The following is a 19,208-nucleotide window of genomic DNA, read 5'->3' on the forward strand; positions in this document are numbered from 1 at the left end:
CTCTGGAACGGGGGTTTTCAGATGTTGTGAGCCACCATGTGGTGGCTGGGAATTGAACCTGGGTCCTCCAGAAGCGCAGCCAGTTCCCTTAACCACTGAGCCACCTGTCCTGCCCCCATTTAAAATATTTAAAGATGTTTTGAATGTTTTTAGCTTGGTTTGGGCTCACATTTTTTTTTTTTAAATGAAAGTGATCACAGTGTTTCTATGCAGAGACAGTGTAAGATTGAAGCTGGTCAGCTGCTAAAGAAGTAGCTGAAGGCTGGGCAGTGGTGGTGGCGCAGGCCTTTAATCCCAGCACTCGGGAGGCAGAGCCAGGCGGATCTCTGTGAGTTCAAGGCCAGCCTGGGCTACAGAGTGAGATCCAGGAAAGGTACCAAAGCTACACAGAGAAACCCTGTCGCAGAAAAAAACGGTGGTGGTGGGGGAACGTAGCCCAAGTGTGTAGGATCTGATTTTAGTCTGTTTCCCGCGTCCTGACTTCTCAGCAGCCGTGACTCTGTATGTGAACACACACTGTTTGGAGGGTACGTTTGCATGTGCTCACTTGGCTGCATTTTGTTGTTCAAGTCCATCATGCTTTGCTTCAGCGTGACCTTTTCAGATGTCTGCCCAAAAGCGAATCCTTCAGAGAGGCCGGTGGAGGCCACGATGAGTCTGGCTGGTGCTGATTGCATTAGGTCCCTTCGCGTTTACTCTGCTGCTCTGTTTTTCTTTCGGTCTCCCTTACAAGCTGCACACTTGGTGCTCCCTGCCTGGCTTCGACCCTTTGTGTAGCCCCCTCCCTCCTCTGGCACCTCGCTTCCGGGTGTTCGGGGAGGCGCTGAGGCCAACGAGCGAGCTCCTGTGGCAGCATCTTGCAGCTGACACAGGGCCAGCGTTTCTGAATTTATTGGTTTCTCTATGAAGATCTGAGCTCCCTCAGCAGCCGTGAGTGTTGCTGTGCGACCTCTCATAACAGTCATTGGAGTCTGGCTGCTCCTGGCGTCTCCCAGGGCTGAGGGGTTAATGGATCCATAGAACTCTTGCTTCATTTTTATAGCTCTCAATGAAAGTGGCTGGAGTTGTCTGTGAGTCAGGACTTGAAATCTCAGCTCCCTTTTTTTCTACAATGGTACTTGTTCAAAGGGCTGTTCCCAGGAGGCCAGGACGAGGGGGGGAGACAGGGAATAAACATCATGAAGCTTGTTTACCCAGCTTCTCTGCCCTTTATGAGGGACTGAGGCACCATGGGAGAGCAGACTGGAGAAGACTAGTTACCTTCTGGGTTTTCTGTTCTTAGACGCACTTGTTCAGAGAGATAGGAAAGTGGTGTCCATTCAGTTTTCTTTCCTTGGTTTTCTTCAGGATCATCTTAGCTGTACATTTCACTTTCCTTGGTTTTCTTCAGGATCATCTTAGCTGTACATTTCACTCATCGGCCCCTCATGTGGGCAGAGCCCTGCACTCCCCAGTGTCTGTTATCCCACTTAGTACAGTGTCCTCAGTGTTCATGGGTGTTGGGACCTCTTCTCAGGTCTTCATTTTAAGATGATATCTGTGTTGTTTACAAGACGGGATTTTACAGAACTCCACCTAGGCTTCCTCGCCTCCAAAATGGACAAGAGGTCTAGTCTAAGCAGAAGATGTCTCCGTGTGAAAATCTGAGATTTTCCCTCAGATTCTTTCTCTAAGAGTTCCTAGGGGAGTAATAAGGAAATCTTCCAAGAAAATGGATTTGACTTTTAGAAGACATTTAAAACAGAAGCGCTGGCAGGGAGACGCCGCAGATGGGGGCGATGTCTCCAGACGATCAGCTTTGAGGCGCTCTGTACTTAGGACATGCCGGCTGTGGGCCCTGGCTGTGCGCTAGCGCTTTTCTGGGCCCCCCCAAGAGGCCAGCAGAGCTGGGCCTGAACCGACAGACAGGCCGTAGAGCTCTCTGGTGCCTTGTTGGTCACAGAGCCCCTCACCCTGAGCAGCATCCACAACCCGTTCAAGTCACCAGGGAAGACAGCGGCGTTGAATCTCAGCGAACCCTGTGGGGTGTGGAGCGAGGGTGCCGGCCCTGCTTGTGAAAATGCCTTGGTTGCCTGCTGTCCTCCTGCCTGATTCGAGCCTGGCAGCTTACGGACTGGACGGCCGGTGTCGGCCTCCCGCTTCCTTACAGTAGCCGCTTTCTTAGGACATGACCCACTCCGAGAGTCAGTCAGTCTGCAGAAACAGGACAAACACCCCACCTAGCCATTCCCCAGTGAGCACACCGGCTCCCTCCAGAGGTGACATAAGGTACATCAACCCCTCTCCAAGCCAGGCCCCATGCCCAGGAATAGTTGGTGAACACAGAAGGGAGCCTCTGTTTTTTATTTGTGTTTTATTTTATTTTATTTTATTTTTGTCTTACTGGTGTTTTGTTTATTTGACCTTTATTTTTATTTTTTGAGAACAAGGGAGAGAAAACATGAAGTTGGGTGGAGAGGGAGGGAGGTGGGGAGGATCTGGGAGGAGTGGGGGAGGGGAAAGAACGTGATCAAAATATACTGTATGTAAGAAATTAAAAAAAATAATTTATTTAACTTTATTTTATGTGCATTGGTGTGAGAGTGTCAGATGCCCTGGCACTGGAGTTACAGACAGTTGTGGGCTGCCATGTGGGTGCTGGGAATTGAACCTGGGACCTCTGGAAGAGCAGCTGGTGCTCTTAACCTCTGAGCCATTTCTCCAGCCCGTAAGAAATTTTTTTTAATTAAAAATTTTCTTAATGAATCTTTCTTGGGGGAAGAAAACAGGGCAGCTCCCGAAGGGGTCCTGGGGTGGGTGAGAGAGCAGAGACAGGGGCTGGCTTGGACCTTTTGGTAGCCGTCTGGGGTCTGGGGGTCCTTAAGCTGTTTAACTTCCTGTTGGTGTCAAGAATTCACCTGCCCCGATGGGACACGGAACAGAAATGGAGTTCAGACGCGCTTGCACTCAGTGCAGAGTCGTTCCTAGTGTGAGTCGCTTGTTAGGATAGACACAGACTGTGGGTCATGTGTAGATGTTCCTGTATTAGTCAGACTCTGGTTTGCGGAGCAGTCAGCCACACGGCAGTCAGCACGGCTCCCCGCCCTAGGGGGGTGAGCATTATTCCCGCCCCGCTTTGTCCCTCCCTTCTATCTCATGGGTAGCTCAGGGTGGCTCCACATCACGGTCCTCCTGCCCAGCCTCTGTGGGGTGAGTTACCGCACTCAGCTGTGTTTCCTGTCTCTGGGGACGTGTTCATCTTGGCTGTTTCGTTTAGATGGAATTATACTGTGCGGGTCCTTTTGCGACTGGCGTCTTTACCTTCGCACAGTGTTTTCCAGATCCATTCACGTGGCACGCATTGGGACTTTGTTCCTTTTGTTTTGGAGGGCATGTGTATGTGTGAGTGCCTCGATATGTATGTGCACACACACATATATACACACACACACACACACACTGCACGTGTGCAGTGCCTGTGGAAGCCAGAGGCCAGAAGAAGACAACAGATGCCTGGAACTGGTGTTACAGATGGTGGTGAGCTGCTGTGTAGGTGCTGAGAGTTGAACCTGGGTCCTCTGGAAGAGCATCCAGTGTGCTTAGCCTCTGAGACACCTCTGCAGCTCCTAAATGAGGTTTCTCTTAATTATTATGATTATTATTTTGGTACAGACTCTTGCTGTGTAACCCAGGCTCGCCCGGAACATACCATGTAGCTCAGGATGATCTCAACCTCTAGATCCTCCTGAGTGCTGGGATAATAGGTGTTCATCATGCCTGGCTATCAACACAGGGTTTAAAAGGAACAGGAAGTCGACTGTCACACTGAGTGAAGCTTGAGAAAAAGACCTCAAAGCCTGCCCTGACAGTGACACACTTCTTCCAATCAGGCCACACCTCCTAACAGTGCCACTCCCTTTGAGGACCATTTTCTTTCAAACCAGCACATTTCACTCCCTGGCCCCCAAAGGCTTATAGCCATATCATAATGCAAAAATGCATTCAGTCGAACTTCAAAAGTCCCCATAGTCTGTAACAATCTCAAAGTCTCTCCTGAGACACATGGCAGTCTCTTAACTGTAATCACCTGTAAAAATCAAAATCAAAAAGCAGATCACATACTTCCAACTTAAAATGTCACAGATATACATTCCAGAACATAGAGAAGGGAGCATAGCAAGGAAACACTGGGCCAAAGCAAGACCAAAAGCAAGCTGGGCAGACTTCAAACCGCATCTCCACCCCTGATGTCAGACTCTCTCCAGGTCTCCAGTTCTGTTCAGATTTGTTGATTGCAACACACTTCTTTCTCTTGGGCTGGTTCCACTCCAGGTTATCAGCTCTTGGGAGTTATCCCACGACTCTGGCATCTCCAACATCTTGGGCTCTCCAAAGCAATCCAGGCTTTAACTTCACAGCTACATGCAGTGGCCTCTCTACCCCCGGGACCCCATCTGCCTCCTGAGTGCTGGGATACGCGTGGCCACCGTCCAGCCTTTACACTGGCTCTGGGATCTGAACTCCTTCCTTGTGCCTTCGTGGCAAAGCGCTTCTGCCTGCTGCGCATCCCGGCAGCTCCTAGCTGGCACGCCAGTCTGGATCCCAGAGCCCTTGTTCTGTGCATGTGGCCATGCCTTCACCTCGTTAGCCTTATGTGGCTATTCAGATGAATTTTTATACGAATGCCAGAGAGCGCGAGCTCAGGGTTTTGCTTTTCTGAGTTAACCTGGGGGTTCAACAAGACATGTAGGCGTTTGGGGATCACGTGACAAGACAGTGTTCGCTGTAATTCCCCTCACTCCATTACATGGCTCTCTGTTCCTTCCCCCAGGTACTCAGCCGTTCTGCTTCAGTATCGGTTAGCTTTGGAATCTATAGATGGAAATGGTTGTCTAGGTCAGGAATATTGCACAGCTCTTAAAAGAATGGTGACCATTTTCTAGATGTGTGTGGTAAGTGGGAGGGCCTTCCCCACAGGGAATGGCAGGAGTCAACTTAGTATTCTGCCAGTGGAGAGCTTAGCCGCCAGCCCTTCCCGAAGAGTCACGTGATGTACTGTAGTGTCATTGAGTTGACCTGTGGTGGAAGGACCTGTATGGTGGCTCAAAAGTACTAATACTGATTGTGAATGTGACCGCGGCAGTAGCTGCCTTTGCAGACTGTAGAGCTGCTTTAGAGGCACGTGGCCAGCCAGATGGGGCAACTCTCTGAGTGCCACGGGTAGGGGAATCCATCTAAGCAGCGCACCCTTGCTTAGCCCTCTCCAGGGGAGAGCGGAGGTGGGCAGAGGTCAGGATCACGCAGCCCTGAGTGTTCTCCTGTGCGTGGCTGCAGCAGGCTGTTTGAAGCTTGCTTACACGTGTTTCCATAGCAGCAGTCGTCTCAGCATTTCCACCCGTTTTTCAGACCGTCTCCCTCTTCCCCTTGGCTTCAGTGTTTCCTCGTTGATGCAAGATTAAGCAAGCCGCATATTTGGGTCAAGGAGAGCGATGTTTGCTAATAGAGATGCTGGGCGCAGCATTCTGGGAGAGTGACTTCCCACGGCACAGGATCCTTTGTGCCTCCAGCCGCATCTGCAGCAGGGTGGCTGTCTGGCACTGTTTCTTTCATTTTGGGCAGGTTGTGAGGCTCAGAGCCATCCCCGGCAAATCCGAGGAGCCAGCACTTTCCCACCAACCCCAGGTTAATGTTCTGCACATTTGTTCTCCGGTAGCAGGGAAGCAGCTCACCGGAAGAAAGCGGTACTTTCACGGTCTTGTACATCTGAGGTGTGTCATCTCGCTTTTGCGCCTCCCACCTTCGTGTTTTACACAGGGAGCTTGGATTTTTTTTTTTTTTTCTGTCTGTCAGGCTGTTGGGCAGGACCGGATTCTAGTGTGACAGTTTGGCACCTTCCCTTCTGCTCGGTGCCGGTAACTGCGTGTCATGAAGATGGTAGAGTGGGAGCCTGTGTCTGAAGAGCCAAGGAAGCTGATGTGGAGATGGAGTAGAGATTTCTAGAAATCTGAACGTCCACACCTTGGGGATGGGTTGCACGACCAGTGTGATTCTCTTCAAAGGCATCCGCACCGTTTTTGAGAGAAACTGTTCGTACATGTGCAAGCAGCAAGGGGAAAGTAATGCCCTTGAGTACACGGCATACAACTGGTCAAAAGAAGACTCAGATCTATTGATCTCCTCCTGCCTGGTAAAATGCCGTCATTTAATTAACAAGTGCTTAATGGTGTTAGCCTAACGCTAGTCTTTAGCTGCAGAGCAGCTCTTGTCTATTTCAGTATGCTGATGTGTGTGTGTGTAATGTGCATATATTGTCTGTATAAATGAGTAACCAGTGATCTTAGATTTAAGATCTGAAGCACCTATTTGGATGTGTGAGGATGCTATCTATGTATTAATGAAGACAAGCGTTAATGGTGTTTATGAGACTAGTTCTCTAAGGCAGTTTTACAGGCTTCTGGGGTCCTGGAATAGTCTTAGCAATGGTATGTAGCAAAGTGCACATTGAGACATTCACATGTGACCCCCTTTCCTAGTAATGGTGAATTATTCAGCCTCTTTATTTCTTAGCCTTTTACTTGGCTTGTCTTACTAATGGCTTTGGTCAGTGCTCTCATTCAGGGAATGTAAAGGGATCATGAAAGAAAACTGTACTGGACAGGAGGCAAATATTTATAATAATATTATTTTCTTAAAACTCAACTCTAATGTTTATGAGTGAAGGGTCGTGAGAAAGAGCTGAGTTTGACCCGGCGCTTCTGTGTTCTGCCTGTGCTTGAAGAGGCGTCAAGTCACAGATGGGTGTGCCTCTCGGTGACCTCCTCTTCCACAGCAGGCTGTGAGGAAGCACATATTGGCCACCCCCTCCCTCAAGATGCCTTGCCATTTTCCCTTCTGTTCCCACCGCAGTTTTTGTTGAAATGAGTGGGGACAAGTACGTGTGAGAATTTGTGTGTGAGCCTTGCTGGCGCTTGCCCAGTTGGGCGAGGCACACAGGAAGGCAGGGGCGCTTCAGCACCAGGGAGAAGCTGCCGCGTGAGCAGGGGGTGCACCGTATGCACCTTGGGGTTGGATCTGCAGGAGCCCAGGGAGGGGGTGCGTTTTGTGGAGGGGCTTATGTGATTAGCGCTGGGAAGACTCAGGAGGAAGAAGGGAGACGTCATGTGAGATGTCAGAGCAGCTTGGAAGTCAGTGTTATATTTGGTACCGACTGTAAGTGGTGCTATATTAACTGTTGAATATTTTAAGCTCTGCTGCATTTTGAAATATCCTTTGGAGAATAGCAGATTAGAAGGACTAGCCCATTGCTGTTCTCTGCCCCATCACCCACTCGGAGTCAGCAAGCAGCCTAGGACCTTAGCTGGGCTAGCCAGGGTCTTGCTCCCACCTCGTGCCGTAGGCTTGTGCTCCTTTGGGCGGTTTACCTGGCTTGAAGAGACCCCGCCTGCTTTTCTTTTCCTTTGGCTGCACAGGACAGTAGTAACCTGCCTCTCGTGTTGTCAGACCTCAGGGCCTGGGTTTCTGACACACTGTTCCCGTACCATGTGAGCCACGGCTGGCCACCAAGATGCTGCTGAGTTCCAAGACCCCCAGTGGGCTTCCAGCTGGGTCCGTGCTCCCAGGTCCCCTTCGCACACGCCAGGCAGAGCCAGTCTTTGGAAATGGAAGTCAGGCCATGGTATTCCTCTGCTTAGGACCTTCCAGTAGCTCAGACTCAAATGCAGAACCCATGCAGAGGTCTCCACAGTGGGGCCACCCACCACCATCCACCACCACACACTTCCTCTGCTACCCCTGTTCACTTTTCCCTTTGTCCTTCTCGAGCTTCACCTCACTCTGGCCGTGGAGGCCTCCTGGGACATTGCCTTCCACGTCTTGTGTGGTTCTTGCCTGTATTCTCCTGGGGCTCAGTGAGTCACCCATAAATGCCCCATGTTAGCCCGCAGCACCCCAGCAAGCCCTGCCCATGGGCACTCCCTTGGGTCACCTCCATGTAAAGGCGGCCTGACCTAATCTTCAGACCATGTGGGTCCTTGCTAGGGTCCCCAGCTTTGGGAAGGTGTAGCTCTGGTGATGCCTCCAGCTGGTGACTCTGTCTGGTGTGTCGGCAGGCGACAGCTGAACTTCCCTACCTTAGAATGCCACCTCACCCTAGCCGCCCAGTGCACACCAAACCTTGTTGGAGGGCGTATGCTGTTTGTGTTGGCATAGGTTGACGACCTGAGGGCCCCTAATCCTAGAGACTAGGTATCCCTGGTGTCTGCCCAACAGCCAGGGAGCCTCATGCCTGCACAGCCTCATTTGGGTCTCAGTGAAATTTCTTCCTCTGAACCAAGTTGCGCTTTCTCCCATCTGTACTGAAGCACACTGTGAAAGTGATGCTCGCTCTAAGGACGGGTGGTGACAAGTCTGGTTTGCTGTAGGTCAGGGAGAGGCAGGGTAGTACATCAAGGGGATCTACGGAGATGGCTTGTAGATGCAAGTTTTTCTGTGTCCCGCCCGGTCCCACAGCTGCTCGGTCGGTCCCAAGTAAACACACAGAGGCTTATATTAATTATAAACTGTATGGCCTATGGCTCGGGCCTCTTGCTAGCTAGCTCTTTCATCTTAAATTAACCCATTTCTATTCATCTATATGTGTGGCCATGGCGTTACCGGTCTGCTGGCATCTTGTTACTCCTTGGGCGGTGGGTTGGCCTCTCTCCTCACTCCACCCTTCCTCATCTCCACCTTCTGCTTGAATGTCCCGCCTAACCTTATTCTGCTTCACCATTGGCCAAACAGCTTTATTTATCAACCAATGAGAGCAACACATATTCACAGTGTACAGAGAGACATCCCCCAGCAGTGGCTCAGTGGTTAAAAGTGCTTGCTGTTCTCACAGAGGACCAGAGTCTGGTCCTTAGCACCCATCCTGTGGCTCACAACTCATCGTAACTCCAACTCCAGGGACTCTGAGGCCTCTTTTGGCCTAGTTAAACATCCACATATGTGCATGCTTGTACATAGACAAGCATGCATATATACATTAATAAAATATAATTTTAAAGGGTGTGATTCTGGAGCCAGCTTTCAGTTTTTATGACCCAAATCCATTACTAGCTGTGCATTACTAGATGTGGGCGGTTTGCTTCATCTCCCTGCTCCTCATTCTCATCTGCTAAATACAGGAAAAATGGTACCCACCACGGGACATAAATGAATGACTTGTCCAAGGTTCTTAGGACACTGTCTGCATCGTAAGTAAAGTGCTAATTCTAAGTGATAGCTTTGTTGCTGGGCTTGGGGGTTTGTTTGTTTGTTTTTCTGGTTTTTGGTGTCTTGGGATGACTTTTAACAACTAGATGTCTTTTTTTTTTTTAAAGATTTATTTATTTATTATGTATACAGAGGAGGGCGCCAGATCTCATTACAGATGGTTGTGAGCCACCATGTGGTTGCTGGGAATTGAACTCAGGACCTCTGGAAGAGCAGTCGGTGCTCTTAACCTCTGAGCCATCTCTCCAGCCCTTTGGTGTCCTTTTTATGGCAAGTCCTGAAAGAATTTCTTTCCCCCGTATTCTGAGTGGTTGTGCTTTCCTGAATAATAGCATAAGAGTGTGTGTGCATGCGTGTGTTTGTGTGTGTGCGATTGTGATGTTTTGAGACAGAGTCTGTCTGTCTGTCCTGGCACTTGCTTTGCAAACCAGGCCGTTTCTCACAGATCCAACTGCCTCAGCCTCCTGAGTGCCATTTTAAAGGAATGCATCACCATTTCAAACTTTTTTTTTGAGACAGGGTTTCTCTATGTAGCTGTAGCTGGCCTGGAACTGTCTCTGTAGACCAGGCTGGCCTCAAATTCAGAGATCCACCTGCCTTTGCCTTCTGAGTGCTGAGATTAAAGGCGTGCACCACCACTTACAGTTACTTTTTTAAGGTTTTTAATTGGGCCGAAGCTGATAGTTTCAAATTCCTGAGAGACCTTTGACCCTCACCACTCTGACAGGTGGAACTACCAGGATTCTTAAATTGGTGTTAAGTCTCGCTTCTTATTTCCTGATCATCATTTATGACTGTATGCTTGTCTCATCTGCTTATTTTGATCTTATGAGTGTGAGTCACTTTTTGGAAGAAGGCAGCATGTAAATTAGCAAGCAGAGAACTATACAGTGCTGAAAAAGCCTCCGTGATCATGGGGAGGATTGTGAAGCTGAGCACAGATATTTGGAGTGCCGTCTTCAGCTCTGTAAAGTTGGGGGGGGGTGTTCGGCCTCTCCTGGGAGGCTCTGTTTCTATTTAAACAACAAGGAATCAGCTCCATGGAGGGTGGTGCCCTGGAATTATTTATCTGGTAAGTGTAGAATGGTTGAATTTCAAATATATCCCACTTAAATATATATGTGTTTATGTTCGTGTGTGTGGCTGCATGTGCGTGCTGGAGTGCCTGTAAATGTGTGTGTGTGCCAGCATGTGGGGTCTAGAGAACAGACTCAGGTGTGTCCCTTAGGCGCTGTCTGCTTCGATGTTTGTTTTTTGAGACAGGATCTCACACCAGCGTATTTATATCTAAAACATGGTTCTTGGCATGAAACTCAGTTCCTCTGATTCCAGCGTCTCCCCAGCCTTATCCCATTTAAATGCTGACTGCTGAGTCAAGCACAGTTGATGCGGAAGATTGAGTTGGGATAGATCTCATTCTTGAGTATAGATTTTTCCTCAAGGATTTTTGCTTTACAAAGCAATCGGATGAATTAGTTCACTACACTGGGGAGTTTGTCTTGATTGCTTGTTTGTGCTGGGTATGAAGCAGCCGTGGGGCTGCTTGCATCGATGTTGCTGGGAGGCTAATGTGAGGGCCGCACAGGTTCTCGCTGGCCAGGAAGCCAGTTAGTCTGCGCCTTCCACAGAGCCAAGACTTAAACTGCAGCAAAGCATTGCCAGTTCCGCTCCCATGGTCTGAGAAAGTCCCATTTCGCTCATGGCCAACATGGCCATATTTTACTTCGTTTCTGGAATTGTGGAAGAATTGAAAACCTAATGTGTGATTCTGTGGTATATTCTGTTTCTGGTGATTATAGCTGAGGAGAAAGAGGCTGGTCAGAACCGTGATTGCTGCCGCATGCTAGGGAGTAATTCCGAGGCAGACTGCTAAAGAGTACAAAGGGAGGGAAAAATGACTGTTGGTGCGTGCGTGCGTGTCTGTCTGTCTGTCTGTCTGTCTGTCTGTCTGTGTCTGTGTGTCTGTCTGTGTCTGTGTATCTGTCTGTCTGTCTGTGTCTGTGTGTACATGTACTCCTGCACGTGTGGCAGCTAGAGGAAAACGTTGGTGTCCTTCTCAGAAACACGGTACAGGTCGTTTGAGACCGGTTCTCTCATTGGCTTGGCGCTCACCAACAAGGCCAGACTGGCCCGTGACCCCTGCGTCCCCCTTCAGTGCTAAGTACCAGTGTTCCTGCCATTTTTGTTTTATTTCTGGGGACTGAACTCAGGTCCCCTGGAAGGCACTTTGTTGCGTGAGCCATTGCCCAGATCCTTGAATTTCTTTTGTTATTTATATTATTTGTTATTATTTTATGTTATCTATACCTCTTTATCTTACTGGGATAATGCAACTCTATTTTATCCATTGCGAATTAATTTTTTTTAAAGTTTTTCCTGGTTTATTACTATAGAATTTGCTAAATATCTTCGTTGGGGATTTAGCCTTTCTTAGCATCTAGAATTTTCTCTGAGCACTTCAGCCTCTCTGTACTAACTGGTCCTTCCTAATTACAAAACACAGTATTGGCTGTGAAGGTCTTTTGACTTGTTTGCTAATTTAACAGCCATTTATTGACTTTGGGCACTGGCAAAGAGAGCCCAATTGAAGATACTATCTCTTTGGCCACTAAGAGCCTCAGTCTTTCTGCTGTGTGTCTCTGTGTGTCTCTGGGATAGGGGTGCATGGGACGAGGGGCAGGCAGGAGTGGTAAATGCAAAATGACAGTGTGTTCATGAGCTTGAGGTTTTGGGCAAAGTAAAGGCTGCGTTTTGATTGTTCTGCTGTTCTTTTATGATGTCCTTGTCCTGCCCCATCTGGTGGGAGGGGCCTGCTGGTTCTCTTCTACTGGGGCTCAGGTGCTTCATCGCCCCTTGGTTCCAGTGCTGGTTGCAGGGCCCTGGCAGTGAAGAGTTTGTTTCCCATGGTCCTTTGGTGCCCTACCTCACAGTGCTCTGTGGGTTCTGTTCTCTGTTTAGATCTGAGCAGAGAGCTAGGCTGATGTTCAAGGAGCAGCTTGTTCTCACTCTGGAGGGCGCCCTGCTCTGTAGTGGCTACTTCTTGAGAGTGCAGCAGCCACTGGACCTACTGCTGAGGAGGAGGGGACCCGTCTCCAAGGCTCATTAGCATCCACCATTTTACTTAACAGTGGGATTTATTTATTTTTAACATTTATTAAACTATAAACAGGCAGCGAACACTGGAAATTGAGCCGCCTTGTGTCCACTGTGTAGAGAAAACCATTGGTTTAAATATCTCAAGGCAACAGATTTGAGACTGTCATCCATGGATATAGATCATAGATATGCTGATAGAATTCGTTGAGATTGATAAGGTTTGAATTGTCTCTCCCCACCAGATTCAGATGCCCTGTTCTCTAAAGTGGCTTCTTTGGAGGGAAGATCCTTGGGAGGTAGTTAGGGTTACCTGAGGTCTTAAGGGTAAGACCCTAATCTCAGCAGTGTGGTCCTATGATGCGTTATAAGAGGCAGGAGGATCTCTGTGAGTTTGAGGCCAGCCTGGGCTACAGAGTGAGTTTCAGGAGAGGCTCCAAAGCTACACAGAGAAACCCTGCCTCCAAAAAGAGAAGAATGTTCTCACTGGTCCTGGGTGATTAAATAGGTGTGCCCCCCACCCCACCCCAAACCATGAAGGCACTCACCAGATCTTGGCCTTCTCTATATGCCCTGACCACAGACTTCTAACCTTTGGAACCCTAAGAAATTAAAACTCTCACCTAGCCTGTGCTGTTTTTTATGGGCACCCAAATGAACTGATATACAAGAATGATAATACAGCATATTGTCTTGTATGTTGTTTTGAGATATCACAAATATCCTCCCATGTTATTTACAATAATGGTGTTTCATCTGATGAATGTAACATTTTATTTCACCTGTACTCACTACTGCATCCCCCCCCCCCCCCCGAGATTCCAAATGTTATGGTAAGCATCCTTGCACGTGTTCTAAATGCCCGTCAGATTGCTTTTGTAGGAGTCCTCTAGGCAGGCCTGGGATACTTAGGTCAGGGAACACTTACTTTTGAAGGGTCTTGGCACATATTGTGGATTGTTCTGCAGAATGAGTACTTTGAAGAATTCAAGACAAGGGCTGGTGATACGGCTCAGCAGGTACCAGCTGCTGCTTGCTCCCGAGCCCGATGACCTGAGTTCAGTTCCCGGGACCCCCATGGTACAGGTTGATAATGACTCTTGAAAGTTGTCTTCTGACCCCACACGGGTGCTGTGGCGTGTGCTCCTGTCTCCGCCCCCTATAATAGTGTTTAAAAATGTTCGTCCAGGCGTCAAGTTTGTGTTCTCCCGTTGTGACACTGAGTGGGCACCTGACTTTTGCCCTCCACGGAGCTGTTGATGGGATTCTCTGCTACGCAGACTGCGGAGACTTGGATTTCTGTCCACTTCATCTGGCTGGGGCTCAACTGAGCACTGATTGTCCGTCTGCCTCTGCTTCTGGAAGCAAGAACATTAGCATTCCTCCATTTCCTAGGAGAATTCTGAAATGTTCCATCGAGGGGTGGAATTCGTTTGCTCTGGGAGGTCTTCCCCTTTGGGATTTCGTGGACATTCAGAGGGCAAGAGCAGCAGAAACAAGGAAAAGCTGAATGTCAGCAGACGAGTGAGGACCTTGATCTTCTCTCCACCCTTGTCTTTTCCACAGCCTGCTCCCGGGCCTGAGAGAGGAGCTCTGGCTTCCTTGCTTTTTTTTTTTTTTTTTTTTGGTTTTTCGAGACAGGGTTTCTCTGTGCAGTTTTGCGCCTTTCCTGGGACTCACTTGGTAGCCCAGGCTGGCCTCGAACTCACAGAGATCCGCTTGCCTCTGCCTTAAAAGTAACATTTGTTTTCAGATTGAGGCTATGTAATTATTGTAGGAAGTTCAGAGATTAAAGAGAAGAATAAAGAGGAAGACAACTACCCATAACCCCGAAGGTCAGAAGTCATTAAGGCGTAGGATGTGGTATATTGTTTTGTAATGATTTTTCTCTGCATGTGAAAATACTAAAGTGGATAATATGCTAGGAGTCTCCTGTGCCCTTTTCACTTCTGTTTTATTAGAAGAGATTTCTATGTTCAGATTATCTTTTAAAACATGATTCAGTATATACCGCATACGTCCATTGTTATGCATATACTATATTTTACTTAGGTACTTCTGTTGGTAATCATTTAGATTGTTATGAATTAAGTTTTACACCAAAGTACTGTGTGACTATACAGTTATTTTTGTAAGTCTGATTCATAAAAGTGAATTTACCAAGGCAAGAAGGACTTTTCTTTTCCTATTTATTATTATTATTATTATTATTATTATTATTATTATTATTATTATTATTTGAGGAAGGGTTTCTGTGTACAGCCCTGGCTGTCTTGGAACTCACTCTTAGACCAGACTAACCTCAAACTCAGAGATCTGTCTGCCTCTGCCTCCCAAGTGCTGGGATTAAAGATGTGCCCACCTGCTGCCTAGCTTATTATTTTATGTTTGTAAACATTATACTTTCATGTATTTATATGTACCACATTCATGCACTGCTCGTGGAGGCTAGAGAGATAGTATGGGATCCCCAGGAACTGAAGTTACAGATGGTCGTGAGCTGTCACATGGGTGCTGAGAACTAAATCCAGGTCCTCTGGAAGAACAGGAAGTGGTCTTAACCGCTGAGCTATCTCTCCAGACCAGGAAGGAGCTTTTAAAAGCCTTTCATGCATAGCACTTTATTACTGATGATTGACTGAAATCTCATTCTCAGCAACAGCGTTAGGGCTCAGTATATGATTGTGGTAAACATTTTGGGGAGATAGAAGGCACATCACTAAAACTCAAAATCTTTTTAGATCGATTTAAAATACTCCTTATTTGGTTATTTGTCTCTTAATTTCAATTTATTTTTTTAAAGTTACTACATGTTTTTAATGTGTGTATGTGTGCATGCTCATGCAAACACGTGTAAACGTCAAGTGTAGTGTGAAAGTCAGTTTGCAGGGGTCGGCTCCCTCTTCCCCTGTGTTTGACCTGGGGTTGAACTCAGGCTGTCAGGCGTGGTGGCAATCGCCTTTCACCAGCCCGTTTAATTTCTTTATCACTTGTTGCACTAACAGTTTTGTTATGGATGAAACACATACCAGCCCTTTTCTCTGCAGCTGTTCCTATGACTTTCATGGAGAAATTCTTGCCTATCTGAGACTGGACAGTCACCAGCATTTTGGTCCCGGTGTCTCTTTACAGAATTGTCTGTGGTGCTTTAACAGTGGCAGAGTTGTGATTATGACAGAGACCCATAATATTTACTAGTTGATTAAGAAGGTTCGCTGTCTGGCCTTCATAGAAACTTGCTGACCTCTGGTTTAGTGGACTTCAGATATACTTACATGTGCGCCTTGGTTGAGGTCCTGATTTGATACCCCCTTGCTTTTCTCCACTACCCATTCCCCCATCCTGTGGAAAAGCCCACCCTGTACCCATCGTTATTGTCCTGCATGCACCAGAGAAGGCAAAGTTCTTGTCCAACTGCCAGTTTAATTGCATTACAGAAAAATGGAAATTTAATTTGGAGAGAAATACATTAATTTGTTTTTTAAAAATACAGAATAAATGGGGGACTGGAGAGATGGTTCATTTTTAAAAGTGCTTACCATTCCTGCTGCGGACCTGAGTTGGGTTTCCAGCACCCACATCAGGTCATTCACAATTTCCTGTAACTCCCGTTCCTGGGAACCCAACACCCTCTGTTCTCCTCAGGCATCTGCACGTCTATAGTGCACATGTACTTATACACACACACACACACTAAATAAATAAATCTTTAAAAAATGCTAGAATAAATAGATTATGCTGCATAAGTTGCTGAACTAAGTAATTTTTTTTGAAGTTTATAGACATATTTGATATGTAAGTTAAGTGGTTGGATAAAGCATGTATTGGCTGGAATTCAGAAGCTAAGGGTTAACTGAGGCATTTGTAAATTCCTTTTCATGGGAAATATCCTGTTCATAAGGCAGATCACACTAGTCCTTGAATGGATTTCTGGTTCAGTCTGATGAAGGAAAAATTCCATTCCAGCAGCTGCATCCTCCCTAGCCCTGGTTTGTGTCTCCATTTTCCTGTCTCTGCTAACAAAGGAATGTCAGCAGAGAAGAACAGAGGTGTCAGAGGTGGTTCCAAAGCGGAGACAGACAGACAGACAGACACACGCATACACAGGGACAGACAGACATAAAGGGACAGAGACCGACATACACAGGAATAGACGCACACAGATACACACAGGGACAGGCAGACACACACAGGGACACTCACACACAGGGACACTCACACACAGGGACACGCACACACAGGGACACACACACACACAGGGGCACGCACACACAGGGACAGACAGACACAGGGACACACACACAGGGACATGCACACACAGGGACACGCACACACAGGGACACACACACACACAGGGGCACGCACACACAGGGACAGACAGACACAGGGACACACACACAGGGACATGCACACACAGGGACACGCACACACAGGGACACACACACACAGGGACACGCACACACACAGGGGCACGCACACACAGGGACAGACACACACAGGGACACACACACAGGGGCACGCACACACAGGGACAGACAGACACACAGGGATAGACAGACACACAGACGCATACCCGCAGGGACAGCACCCCTCCCTACCTCTCATGGGGACTCTACGTCTTTACAGGGTAAATGCTGATGTCCTCCATGGCTCCTATGCATTCTAAGGATTGTTAATGTCTAACTACCCAGATCTTACATCTGTGTGCAGTGTGCATGGCTGTGCTTGTATGCATGTCTGTATGGTTTTGCTGTCAACTTTAGTACTAAAATGTTGAATGAAAGGCTGTCTTACCATTTTTCCAATAACAGTTAACAATCAGAAACCTTCACTAAAGATGGTTTAGTGATATATTCTAAGCAATGCATTTTCTAGCTGATGAAAAACAGCTTAGAAAACTCTAGCTGTGACCTATGAACCTCCATGGAGGGACAATTTAGAACTAGTTGCCAGTTGAGGTCCCCCCCCCCCCACCTCCCTTTCCCTCCCCATTCTCTGCTCTTCTTTTTCAATTCTGTCTTTTGAGACTGTCCTATGTAGCTGAGGCTGGTGTTGAGCCAGCCTCTGCCTCCTAAGTGCTGGGATTATATTCATATATACCTGACTTTCCTCTCTTCTTGAGGACGTAGGTCATGTCTGTGCTCCACCTCTGGGGAGAGAGTTTGTTTACAGGGTTCTCAGATGTGAGTGAGGATGGCCGTAGCCCACAGGCTGAATACCTTTACCCTTTCATGTCTTTAGTAATCTCTGTGTATTTTCCGGGCTATGAAACAGGTACCGTTGTTAGAGGGCCGGTCTTAGAAGTTACCTTTTCTCTGTGCTTTTATTTTTGAAGAGCTATTGCCAGAGTGCCTCAAATTCCCTTCACTGACCTCCATAATTTCTCTAATTATCAAATGACCGTTGGATGCCTGCTAATCGTAGGGTGGTGTGTGGAGGAAGAACCCACAGATGCTGGTTCCTGACGCTGGCAGAGCTAATGAGTAGATGGACTTGAGATGGGGGTGAGGCTGGGTGACAGGGGAGCCCACTGGAGTCCCTGGCAAAGAACTTAAGGAGATTGAAGGGAGGCACAGGACCCTTTTCGGATGACAGATGGAGGAAGCCGAGGCCTTCTCAGAGCTTCTGGTTTACTGCACAGTGTGGCGCGGCCTCATCGAACTGGAAGACAGGTGTGGAGGCAGAAAAGTGACTGAAGTGTCCCCACAGAAGGAAGCAGGGACAAGACCATAATGGGTCTTTATTCTGGTATCTTAGAGAACCATACACCGGAGATCATCGTTACCGTTTGGAGCCGGTGTCTGGCTCCGGAGCCCATACTTCTGCGCACTATCCTGCCTGGTTCCCCGTGTGTGTGTGTGTGTGTGTGTGTGTGTGTGTGTGTGTGTGTGTGTGTGTGTGTAAAGGGGGGCTTTACTTGCAGGCATCCTCAGTATGGTGGGGTAATGGTGGATCCCAGCAGAGAGATGAGTGATGTCTCACAAGGGAGCCAGAGAAGCTCGTGAAGCCTGGGAGAGGGTTCAGAAAGGAGTGCAAGCCCTGGGAAATAGGACCGGAGTCGGAGTCGGAGTCAGGGTCGGAGAGGTGCGGCAAGCCTGCTGCAGGTGTGCAGAGAGGGTGCTGTGAAGTAAGTGCATGGCTTGGGGAGCTTTGCAGAATGTGTGTGTAAGCCGCTGCCTCCGTCTCACCAGTGCCACCGTCCTTGATTCAATGAAACTCCTAACAGTATGTTGTGTGTGCGGTGCACTTCTGGGCACCACAGGACCTGAAGACACCCCCCCCCCTTTGCCCTGTAGAAGGGCATTCTGCCAGACAGCGGAGTGACTGGTGAGAGAACACCTGTCTTCTGACACTTCCTCCATCAGAAAAGCTAACATCTGTTGAGAGCTGACTACTTGCCACCCTGCTCTGAGGCCTCTGTGCCTCTGTTTACTGTTTTAATCCTTACGATAACACCATGGGCTGCATACTGTGACGACCTTAATTTTATCGATGGCGAGATCAAGGAGCAGAGGAAAGGGCAAAGCCATCCAGAGTCCTGCAGCTAGCTGAGTAGGAAGGCCAAGTTCAGGCCAGTGTCTGGTTCTGAGCCCAGCTGGTTAACCACCGGAGTGTGCCTGCCAGTGCCGTCGTCCAGGCCAGGAAGGCAGTGTGTAAAGGCTAAGTCAAGGCGTGTGGAGAAGTGTTCAGAAGTGAACGAACCTGTCAACAGCTGATGGGTGAGGAAAGCCAGACAGCAGCTGAGCAGGAGTCCATCCTGGTCTAGTGTGCGAAACAGACGCGAATCCAAGGAAACAACTGTTAAATTCCACACGGATCAAAAGGTCTGTGCGCACCTGCTGGCCTGGAGAGCAGGAAAGGAGCCGAGGGTGCCATCTGAG

General features: G+C 48.1%; 1 protein-coding gene across 22 annotated transcripts in view; it reads left to right on the forward strand.

The window, feature by feature from the left end:
* The window catches only part of Dock9 (dedicator of cytokinesis 9), a 269,995-nt gene that overhangs the window by 54,921 nt on the left and 195,866 nt on the right, over positions 1–19,208 (forward strand). For 10 of the 22 annotated variants that reach the window (XM_037208303.1, XM_037208311.1, XM_037208304.1 and 7 more), the window contains exon 1: positions 5,808–6,166. The exons of 5 other annotated variants lie outside the window; for them this stretch is intronic. In XM_037208303.1, coding sequence (XP_037064198.1) covers positions 6,005–6,166 — 162 coding nt within the window. In that variant the 5' untranslated portion in view covers positions 5,808–6,004. Of the gene's footprint in view, positions 1–5,807; positions 6,167–19,208 lie in introns of those variants that run through there. 7 more of the 22 variants (XM_028868236.2, XM_037208309.1, XM_028868243.2 and 4 more) reach the window with 1 other exon arrangement.

The sequence above is a fragment of the Peromyscus leucopus genome, chromosome 9 (genome assembly GCF_004664715.2).
Source record: "Peromyscus leucopus breed LL Stock chromosome 9, UCI_PerLeu_2.1, whole genome shotgun sequence".
Lineage (NCBI taxonomy): Eukaryota > Metazoa > Chordata > Mammalia > Rodentia > Cricetidae > Peromyscus > Peromyscus leucopus.